The sequence below is a fragment of the Arachis ipaensis genome, chromosome B9 (assembly GCF_059453495.1).
Source record: "Arachis ipaensis isolate K30076 ecotype BB chromosome B9, ASM5945349v1, whole genome shotgun sequence".
Taxonomy (NCBI): domain Eukaryota; kingdom Viridiplantae; phylum Streptophyta; class Magnoliopsida; order Fabales; family Fabaceae; genus Arachis; species Arachis ipaensis.
The window spans coordinates 11,646,489-11,657,748 of record NC_142444.1 but is presented as its reverse complement, the minus strand read 5'-3'; the positions used below and the strand labels follow the sequence as shown (position 1 = coordinate 11,657,748).

The 11,260-nt window shown below is 35.9% G+C and overlaps 2 protein-coding genes across 2 annotated transcripts; both read right to left on the bottom strand.

Annotated features, from left to right (window-relative positions):
* Positions 1 to 4,919: 4,919 nt before the first annotated feature.
* LOC148543737 (uncharacterized) lies at positions 4,920 to 6,683 on the bottom strand. Its single transcript, XM_088500633.1, has 7 exons — positions 6,234 to 6,683; positions 6,060 to 6,146; positions 5,816 to 5,944; positions 5,591 to 5,725; positions 5,343 to 5,455; positions 5,179 to 5,272; positions 4,920 to 5,093 (listed from the first exon to the last, which is right to left on the bottom strand). Exons 1-7 carry the CDS (start codon positions 6,681 to 6,683, stop codon positions 4,920 to 4,922), a joined length of 1,182 nt encoding a protein of 393 aa, XP_088356759.1.
* Positions 6,684 to 9,071: 2,388 nt separating this feature from the next.
* LOC148543736 (uncharacterized) lies at positions 9,072 to 10,572 on the bottom strand. Its single transcript, XM_088498369.1, has 3 exons — positions 10,401 to 10,572; positions 9,523 to 9,798; positions 9,072 to 9,409 (listed from the first exon to the last, which is right to left on the bottom strand). The coding sequence occupies exons 1-3, from the start codon at positions 10,570 to 10,572 to the stop codon at positions 9,072 to 9,074; spliced, it is 786 nt and encodes a 261-aa protein (XP_088354495.1).
* Between the last annotated feature and the right edge of the window lie 688 nt (positions 10,573 to 11,260).

The following is an 11,260-nucleotide window of genomic DNA, read 5'->3' as shown; positions in this document are numbered from 1 at the left end:
AAAAAAAAAAAAAAACAGGTCAGTTTACTTCGATTTGTTTAAATTTATGGGTTAAACAGAGTGATTTATTTAAGTTTATTTTATCTATAAATTATAATTTTTTAGTTTAAATCATTTATGGTCAGTTTAATAAATTAAAAATAGGCTAGTCTATTTATTTTTTTATTTTACTTTTTTAAAATATTTTAGCAAAAAATATTATTTTTAAATAAAAAATTTTAAATAAAAAATATTTTTTTAATTGTTGATAGATCGATTTTTTTTAATCGAATAAAAAGAAATAGTGACAAAAAGTATTATTTTTAAAAATAAAAAATAAGAAATTAAACTGGCCATTCATTTAGTTCGCATACTAATCTATTTAATCTGTCATTTTTTTTAGATTAATGAACTCAGCTCATTTAGGCCAAATTTAAATAAATTTAATTTTAGAAATAAAATTTATCTATTTTCACATAAATTTTGCATATTTTGACCGTCATGGTTTTCTTCGTGCATGCATCCGCGTATTAACTCTAAGTCAACGTCAACGGGTGCCATGACCCATGAATAACAAAGTCAATCCACCAGTCATTAATGTTCATTGACTTCATTCAATTCAACAATAATGGCAATTAATCAATTAATTAACTAATTACATTTAAAAACTTATCAATTGTATTTTACTTCCTTTTATGTTAATATAAACAATCCAAGTATTAAAAAAAATGCCTAATTTTTTGTCTTTGACTATTTGTTTAAAAAACAAAAGATTTTTTATAATTTAAAAATTTTTAATCAATTTTTAACTATATATCTAATTATTTTTTAATTGGTCTAAGTGACACCTATAAATATTGACCTGTTAATATTTAGTAGCTACTTAGATCAATAATATAGAATGTTAAAAATTAATTTTTTGAATAATTGAGAACTAATTAAAAAATTTTAAATTGTAGAAGAGTACTTTATTCTTTGTTTAAATATTTAGATTTTAGAGAACGAAAAATCCATTTACTCTTAAAAAAATTATTAACTAATAACTATATATTGACATTGCTTTTTTATTAATGCATTATCACTCTCCTTTTTATTTGTTATTTTACGAGAATCCACAATTATTTAAAGTATGCTTTACAAGCTCATTAAACAATAAAATCAAAATACGCGTTGCTCCACGTATGTTGATTACACGCGCTATATAAGATTCCGCGTATATCTAACTACCAAATTTAAAATATTTGTTTCCTTATTCGTTTTCGTTATTTTGAGATTTGGTTGATCTTCTTCTCGCGCGTCTTCCCTCGTTCTTCTCCATCGTTCTTTTCCTCTCGCTTTCTCACTGGTATGTTCTTCGTTTACGTTACTTTTCTCTCTCTCTGCAACTCGATCTTCGTTTTCTATTTTGATTTGTTGTTTTCTGAAATCAAAGTTTGAACTCGTTTTGAAGATAATGGATCATTCCACCTCAGATTCTCAGCTGAATCCAGGCGAAGTGGATTATGAATTTGAATCTAACGAAGTTCCTGAGGTTTGATTTACATAATGAATTTTCTTTCAGTAATTTGTATAGCATTGTGTAGTTGAAAAATTGCTGAACATTGACTGTGAAACTAACACGTTAACATGAATCTGTCGATTCAATGTATTAGTTGTGATTAATTACCTGGAATTCATAGCAGACGTTCGGGTGTAGATCAGGTTTTTTTTTGGTGTATTTTTGCTAGAAGTGTGGGTGTATTTACACTTTACTGGTTTTTTGTTATTTTAATTGAGTTGTTGTTGTTCAGGTATTGGGTGTGTTTTTAGTTTTTGACATGGTGTATTCTGCAGCCTGTGTATTTACAGCTTATGGCTTTAAAGGTCATTGTGTAGTTGAGTTGTTGCGGCTCGGGTGTATCATATTAGGCATGATTGGGTGTATTTGAATCATATCTATGGGTGTATTTACAGTTTCTGACACGGTGTATTGTGCAGCCTCTCTCGGTTGTTGATGACGAGCTTGTTCCGAAGGTTGGAATGACCTTTACCACCCTTGAAGATGCTGGAAAATTTTACAGGAACTACGCCAAGGCTGCAGGTTTCTCTACAAGAGTTCGGTGCACAAATAGGAAGGGAAACGAGATTAAGAATCAACTGATTACATGTAGCAGAGAGGGAAAATGGAAATCTAAAATATCTCCGACCGAGAAGACCAATCCTACAGCCGGTCTAAACTGTTCTGCAAGAATTTATATACACACATTGAAGGATGTCGGTGCTTGGATTATTTCAAAGGTTGTGCTCGATCATTCACACCCCTGCTGTCCAAGCAAAGCAGAGATGCTCAAACAGCACAGGGAACTAAGCATGTCCATTCGTCGTACAATAGAGAATAACGAGGAGGCCGGTATCAGACCAAGCAAAACCTACCAATCATTTGTTGCGGCTGCCGGGGGTCATCGCGAGTTAAATTTTATCGAAAAGGATGTGAAGAATTACATTACGAGGGAAGTGCGGAATGTTTCCGAACAAGAAGATGCAAAGGAATTCGGGAAATATTTGTTAAGAATGAAAGAGAAGAATCCGAATTTCTTTTTTGAGCTCCAACTCGAAGAGGATCAATCGATTAAGCTCGTTTTTTGGGCCGATGCAAGAAGCAGAGCCGCCTTTGAGTATTTCGGAGACGTCATTTCATTCGACACCACCTACAATACAAACAGGTAAACAAACTACCCCTGTTTATGATGCTAAATTATTTTATTTTTATGAATCCGCATCAGAGGTGTATATTGGCTGTTTCATTGGGTGTATGCGAAGCATTTGTTAAGGTGTAACTAATGATTTTGCATTCTGGACCATGGTAATTTGTTTCAGGTATAATTTGGTCTGTGGTTCTTTTGTCGGGGTGAATCACCACGGTCAGTCAACACTTCTTGGATGCTCTTTGATGAAGAACGAAGAAATTGAATCATTCAAATGGTTATTTCAATGCTGGCTTCGTTGCATGGGAGGAAACGCTCCGAAAGGGTTTCTCACCGATCAGTGCGCATCAATGAAAAAGGCTTTAGAGGCCTGTATGCCAACGACAATTCACCGTTGGTGTATTTGGCACATCATGAAGAAGATTCCAAGCAAATTAAACAGGTACAAGGGACATGCCGATATCGAACAAGAAATGAGCCAAGTTGTTTGGAACTCTCACAGCAAAGACTCATTCGATAGGAATTGGAACGATTTTCTGCTGAATTTTGGTCTTGCGGACAACAAGTGGCTTTCAGGTAATGTCTTTTTAAAATCTGCAGCAGAGGTGTAAATTGCATGTTCCTTCGGGTGTATTTAGAGTCTGTGTTTGGGTGTATTATGTAGATCTGTACGAAGACCGTCACATATGGGTTCCTATCTATCTGGATCACCACTTCTGGGCAGGGATGAGAAGCACACAAAGGAGCAAGAGCATGCATTCATTTTTTAACAAGTATATCACCCGGAACAGCTCGCTTATTCAGTTCGTCAAACAATACGATAATTGCCTCGAAAGCAGGGAGCAAGCAGAGAGAGAATCAGATGCTGCAGATTTTCATACGCTCATACCGTGTGCAACCAAATCCTCCATTGAAGCTCAGTTTCAAGATGCGTACACTCACGCAAAGTTTAGGGAAGTCCAAGCGCAATTCAGAGGAAAGGCGAATTGCATCACCAGATTAAAGAATTCCGCTCTAGGCTATTCAGTATACGACGTCGGAGAACAAGTTTCCAGCTCAATATTCAACAAGTTCGTGGTTACTTACGACTCAGTTGCAGCCGAGGTAAAATGCGAATGCTTATTATTCGAGTCGAGAGGGATACTGTGCCGTCACGCACTAAGCGTGTTAAGCTTCGAACAAGCAAGCCAAGTGTCACCTAGATACATACTGGAACGATGGAGCAAGAAGGTAAAGAGGCGTCACACACACATCAAGAGCAGCCACGACGAGCCACTAATGGAGCCAAGAAGCAAGAGGTTCAACCAATTGGTTTTTCGTTCGCAAAATATTTGCAAATTTGCCTCCGAATCGGAGGAGCTGACTGCAATTCTGCACCGTGCATACGATAACGTCATGGCCGAGATGGAAGCATTAAAAGCCAAAAGGAAAGGGACATCTTTATCCCACGAAGACGCCAACTTGGAATCCGTTAACGAGCTTCAAAGCCCGCCAAGGATTCGAACAAGAGGACGTCCAAAAAACAGGCTAGGTTCAAAGCTGGAGAAACAGATCGCAAATGGCACAAAGAAGAAGAAGACGAAAGTTTTAAGCGAGGTAAAAGTAATGTTCTTTAAATTTGTGGCGATTGAGTTTATTTTTCTCGTTAATAGGTTAGCTAATGTGTGAGTGTTATATTCAGATAAACCTGTTTGATGCTGCATCAGCGGCGCATTCAAATTCCAGCCAATATCAAGGACACGTTATGAATTATCAGTTCAGGGTACCAGCAGCAGGGGATAACTCTTTGGGTGTATAGTTTTATAAAATATGGGTGTAAAAGCACCGTTCTTTTGGGTGTATTTTTGTTCATTGACAATTTACATATAGACACATATATAGATTCATATAGAACAAAAGCTCTAAAAATTCGCAGGTTATGGGTGAATATTTGATTTGATGTTTTTCTTCATATTTTAGTAAATGTAATTCATACATTTTGAATACAGCACAGACAGTTTGGGTGTATATTTTATGCAATGTTGGGTGTATTATTAGACCTGCGTTGGGTGTAACAGTTTATAATTTGCGTTTATATATGCCTTGATTTTTTCCTTCATATTTTACCACCTGTAATACAGCTTTTGAATACATCACAGACAGTTTATCAGCACAGATAGTTTAACTATGGGAAAAAATATACATGGAATAGAAGTTGTTGATAAATGGCAAATATTTACATCATTTGTTCAATTTACAAACTACCCAGCAGTTAGATTACGCAGTTTCTATATCAGCAGAATCAATCTGACAAAACGGACTCAATAATACAGAGGATGGCTTCGACAGCCTTATAGCACTACTCTCCCTAATTGCCCGATCTCTTTCTTTATTCATCTCACTTAATAGTATCCGGGAAGCATACTCCACTCTATAGTGGTCCACCTCCTCCTAAAATTAAAAAGGATATTCTGTTTAAACAGCAATATTAATTCAGTAAAGTAATACAGAGTTATATAGTTCTAAAGACAGTTACCTGTGGCCAATTATCCCATTCATACTTCCCCTTTTTGATGTTTTCCGGCTCAATTAACTCCATCCACTTCATAACATAGATAGCGCAGTCATAGCTGAAAACGAAGAAAATAAATTACAAATCTCATTTACGAAAGTTTAATGTTCAGACTCACAAATTTATACCTTGTTTTTTGGCCTGATATTTTAACATATGATGATTTAATTTTCTTCTCGTTCTCCCCTTTCTGCAGAGGTTCCCCGCCGGCATATGTTATCAATCTTGAAAATACATATCCCTTAAATAGCAAAACAAATCAGTAATACACCCGAATAAATGAACAAGATACACCCAACTGAATGGACAATATACACCCAACACAACTAACGAAATAGACCTAAATATTAAAGTAAAGAAGACAGAGGCAACTTACAGTGAATTTATTAACCTGCTTTCTCTTATCGCTTGGAGCTCTTTTGTGTAGCGGGTCAAGTATATGACATTTCTGCTTTGTTGTATTTATTAGCCATAACCACCAATGCCCCATGTGGCAAACAGGAGCAAAAATCTGAAGGATTCCCACATTTCAACAGTGCGTTATTTTATTTGGCATATAAGTAAATAAGCGTACTAACAAATTTAGCAAACGAAAACTTACATATGGATGGGAAGTTAATTTTTTTCTATCTATGAAGGGAATGAAACTCGGGTAGGCTTCCACCCTGAATTCCTTTTCCGTTTTCGGTGATACGAATTCCCCCTTTGGGTGATCCGAAAGTGCCATGCACTGCAAGAATTGCGAAAAAAGAAATGAAATACTAAACTTACACCCAATGGAACGTAAAAAATACAGCCAAATCAATACAGAAAATACACCCAAAGTTCGTAAAAGTAACACTTACCACAATATCGGAGGGGAGACAGTATATTTGTTCTTGAAACCTCTTTTCATTTTTCTGGTTGAGGATGAGGCAGATGGCAGATACAATCTAGAAATATATGCCGAAATCAATTTTACATTAATAAGCATTGCAATTGACTTTGGTGTAAAAACATTAATGTTATTCTAATATTACCTGAGATTCTATATCACTTTTTGCCTGGAGGGATACAAGGCGCATTCTCATCAAAATGTATTTTCCTTGGCCAATCAGAGTGCACATTTCCTCATACTCGTTAGTATTGCCATCTGCATCTTCCTTCAGTCTCGTCCCCCAGATGTAGCATTTTTGTTTCATATCATCCGTAATCTGATATAATCCCCCAGGAGTTCGAAACTTTGCAGAACTTTCTCCCCCAGTCTCCCTCTGAATTTGTGGACTTTTGTTCTTCCCTTTCGCCGCACTGCTTGCTATTTTTTGGACCAAATTGTCCAATTCTTCTATCAAATTTGCAGATTCAGGAGATTTTGCCCTTTCTGTCTCCTGCGTTGACGCCCCCTCCTGGCTCGAATCAGTCAATCCAAGGCTGAATGATGGCACCCCTGGATCTGTTTTAGGAACATAGGGTATTGTCCGTGCCATCATCAACAGGGCAGCAGCGTCTTCTGCGTCTGGATGACTGCGTCATGATGTATAAGAATAAGAATAAGAATAAGAATATACGGATGATAAGCAAAGATTGATTTTAGTCTGATGAACTTACATTTTAGTTGGAGCTGGGGGAACCGTGGGTGTGGTCTCTTGAAGTTGTTTTGGGGTTTCAGGAGTGCTGCACAGTTACAAAAAATTAATCACGGCGTAAAAAAAACTAATCAGGAACAATATACACCCAAACTCTAAACAAATATACACTCAATACTATTTCTTACGTTTCTGTAGTCCCTTCAATCTGTAGCATAGGGGTTGGTTCAAAATCTGTCTCAGTGGTTGTTTGGGATGCCGGCACAAAAACCTGAATCGGGACTCTAAATAAGAAGAAAAAGGAAAGGTTAACAACGCCTTTGAAAATAATAAGGTTATAAAGTTGAAATATTATTGGAAAACTCACATTGCAAGCGCTTCCGACGGTGTCTGTTCCCTCACAACCATCATATTCGAATCAGACGGACTCAACCTAAAATACACCCAAAGAAATTCAAGAAATACACCCGAACAATTCAAAAAGAAGACAGGCTTTGTTTTTTTGAGAACTTACATACTTGCAGTTTTTGCTTTTTTTTCCTGCCTTTTTTTTCTTGAATAAAATAATAAAGGGCTTTTTTTTCTTAAAAAAATATATACAGAATTAGAAGTAGAAGGGTAATAGAAGAACAAAAGTAACGGTTATTTGAAAGAGAAATTACATGCTCTGTGACGGCTGGTTTACACTACTCTATTCTGTGCGTCCTTGAGAGGAAGGAGCATCACTTCCCAAGTTCACAGCCGGTATTCTAAAACAGATTTGATGTTATTCAGACAAAATAAGATACAGGTATAAAATACACTCAAATGAAAGCACAAGATACAACCAACCGAATGGACAATATACACCCAACACAACAAACGAAATATCCCAACTTAATAAACAACATACACCCAACTTGATCAACACAATACACCGAAATGGTTCCACAAAATACACCCAAATCATGATAACAAGATTTTGTTAAATAATAAAGCTTCTTACGTTTCAGACGACACATAGCGACCTTCTGTCGATCGCATGTCAGCTTGGTTCTCCCTGCAAAACAAGAAACAATTATTAGCATACAAAACACACCAAAATATGAAATAGACAGCCCAGCAAGACATACCCCTCTGCAGCAGATTTATCAACATTTTGCCCTAGCCATTCATCTAGTTCGTCACTTGATATTTCATATGTCTCACTACATTCATAAAAGAAGACGTTAACAAAAATAATTACGATGATAGACGGTAATATAGCTTACGAGGTACTGTACCCGTCAAAGTATTAATTTTCTTTAGGAGGTGAATCCTCCACAACAACTTTTTTCTTTTTTGGTTGTGTTCTGGGTGGAAAAAAAAGAGTACCAATCAGAAATAAGAAATTAATTTTATCACAGAATAGTCGTCTAATCTAATTATATGCAAAGAAGTGCTTACTTTTTTGGTGTTGTTCTTGTTTTTTTCTTCTCCTTCTCCTTCTCTGCAGGTGATGATTCTTCGCTCCTATAAGTTAATAATAGACACTTCAGTTAATACACGAAATCTTTATAATGAAGCCAAAAGAAAGGAGTAATAATTTCAGGACATTACTCATCACTTGGTTCAGATTCAGATTCTGAATCAGAATCTGACTCCTCTTGCCTCTGCTTTCTTTTTCTGGAGTCCATTCTGGAAGGCAAACAATCATTATTTAGAACATACTAAAAATACACCCAAACGAATTCACAATATACACCCAACTGAATATACAATATACATCCAACGCAGCAAACGAACACACCCAGCTTAATAAACTACACACACCCAACGTGATCAACAAAATACACCCAACTCGAAAAAGAAATTACACCCAAGTATGGTACTTACTTTTTCCCCTTTTTGCTGGGGTGTTTTCTTCCTGAATCCTCTGAGTCTTCTTGAGTCTCAGACTCAGAGGTAGAAGTGTCAATGTCAGTAGCTGTTTTTGTCTCCGAAGACGATGTTGGACTCGCCTTCCTTTTTTTTGTTTTTTTTATTTCTTGTTTTTTTTCTTTTTTTTTCATTTTTTCTCTTGCTCTTGTCTCCGCCATCTTCACAATCCCCTGAAACATTAGATATTTTAGCTAGCAGCATTCACGTAAATAAAATACAAGCAACATATTATGTTTACTTACCAAAATTTCCTCTCTTTTTGCAGTCATTCTTTCCACCAACTGCTCCTTAGTCCAGTTGGCAATCCAAGGCTTTGGTGGTCTTTCAGCCCTCTTCTTGCCTTTGTTTTCAGAAAGGTGAAAGTATATTATCATCAGGGCAAAGAGGCAGCCATCAATTGCCTTCTTCTTCTTCTCCTGGTAGTCTGTGATGCCCTTGATCAAGAAGGTCAAAACATGCCCCCCAGTTTCTCTCCGATATGCCGTCCATCTTAAAAATTGGGGCCAGGTGCACGGGTGATATTTTGTTTATCGTCATTGGTAAAAGGAACGCCATCTGTATGTAGAGGATGAATATCCTCTTGAACATCAGGCGTTCCTCTTCGTTGCCAACGCCGATTTCCATCATTTCATCGGTAAGACTTTTGAGGGTCTTACCCTGGAATCTTCTATAAATTATTTTGTCATCATCAGAAAGTTGCTTATACTCAACTTTCTCAGGAAACAGATTTCCTACAAAAAGGAAAACAATAAAGTATCAAAGTCTTTTCAAATACACCCAAGCATCAACCTTAAATACACCCAAGCATCAACTTAATATACACCTATAATTTTGAGCTAGTTACCTGTTGCATTGATGCCAAGCGCATCACCTATTGTTTTTGGTGTTATTTGGAAAGAACCATATCCTGTCTTCAGTCTGTTCTCCCCAAGTTTGAAGTTGTTTGTCAGTTCCCTTAAGAGTTGGTGATCCACCCTGAGTGGTGGGATGTGCATCAACCCACCGAATCCGAGATCCCTCACAATTGCCTTCTTCTCCTCAATCATGTTTCTGAACTTATCACTCAGGAGATGTGTGGCACACTTAAGGTCTTTTGTTTTGTTTCTTGCTGCCATTTTCTCTGAAACGAAAAATACACCCAAAGACATCAGTACGATACACTCATATATATGAGTCAGATACACCCATTGATAACAGTAAGATACACCCATAGATATGATTCAGATACACTCATTGATAACAGTGAGATACACCCATAGATATGATTCAGATAAATCCATTTATATCAGTCAGGTATCACTCAAACATGCTTCAATATCAAATTAATTGAGATCTCAGTAAGATACACGCATATATGAGTCAGATACACCCATTGATAACAGTAAGATACACCCATATGTAAGAATCAGATACACCCGTTGATAACAGTGAGATACTCCCATAGATATTATTCAGATACAGTATACATATATATCAGTCAGATATCAGTCAAACATGCTTCAATATCAAGCCACATTACAAGTTCAAGCAATATACACCCCCCAATCTACGGAATAAACCCCCAAAATTCAACAACAAGAACTTAGAACAAGAACGTTGAACGACGTAGAACTTAGAAGAACGACGTAGAACTTAGAACAGTGTAACAAAGAAGCAAGAAGTAAACCCTAGAAGAACGACGTAGAAGAAAAGTAAAATATACAGGAATCTTAACGAACTTACGTTGAGTATTGTTGCTTTGCTTCAGATTCTTCACGGAGAGTTTGATCGTGTTTTGATGGAGGTTTCGAAGAACGATTTGTATGTTTTGAACTTTGATTTTTGCTCGAAAATGGAAGGGTTTCCTTGTTTTCGAAGCGTTTTGAGAAGTGGAAGAAGTGGAAGAGTTTTCCATATGTAACGGTTGTAGTGTTGAGCGCGTGATTTTGACGCGCCATGTTGTCTCTCTTTATGCGCGTGGCTTCTATTTGGGCTGGGCCAACTTGTAAGCTTGTAAGCTTGTATGTGTAGCCCAACCCATTCATTATTACCTCTAATGATAAAAGATGTCGTAAATTAATACAGTATTTTTTAGTATAAGCTTTTTTGGATAAATATAGACGTGAAGTTATATTTGCACTACTTTTTTATATACTATAAAAAAAACAGTCGGCTTCTATTTTTATCAATTATTTTAATATTAAAATAAATGTGCATATAAACATTTACGAAAAAAATAATACATAATATATATATATATATATTATTTATTATTAATTTTATAATTAAAATATACTATATGTTATTTTTTTTTATTGAAATTGAAATTAATTTTTTTTTTAAATTAAAGAGTCAATTTTTTTCTCTCTTCTTTTTCTCTATTTCTTTTATTTTTTTAACTCACTCTATATTTTTTATCAGATTTCTACACATCTAAGTATTATTATCATTATTTAAATTCAACCAAATAGATTCAACACCAACAAAATTATTTTTATTAAAAGAGCGTGATTATACATGCGGGTACATTCGTTATCGTTGTTGTGGTCGTCTTCTTCTTCTTTTTCACATTCCTCCTCCTCCTTCGTGTTCCTTCTTCTTCA

Coding starts and splice junctions, on each gene's coding strand:
- LOC148543737 (XM_088500633.1), bottom strand. CDS start 6,683: ATGATGGCACGGACAATACCCTATGTTCCTAAAACAGATCCAGGGGTG. Junction 6,147..6,233: donor AAAGTGATATAGAATCTCAG/GTAATATTAGAA, acceptor ATATATTTCTAG/ATTGTATCTGCCATCTGCCT. Junction 5,726..5,815: donor AATTAACTTCCCATCCATAT/GTAAGTTTTCGT, acceptor GGAATCCTTCAG/ATTTTTGCTCCTGTTTGCCA.
- LOC148543736 (XM_088498369.1), bottom strand. CDS start 10,572: ATGGAAAACTCTTCCACTTCTTCCACTTCTCAAAACGCTTCGAAAACA. Junction 9,799..10,400: donor GCAAAGCAACAATACTCAAC/GTAAGTTCGTTA, acceptor TTTTCGTTTCAG/AGAAAATGGCAGCAAGAAAC. Junction 9,410..9,522: donor GCTTGGCATCAATGCAACAG/GTAACTAGCTCA, acceptor TCCTTTTTGTAG/GAAATCTGTTTCCTGAGAAA.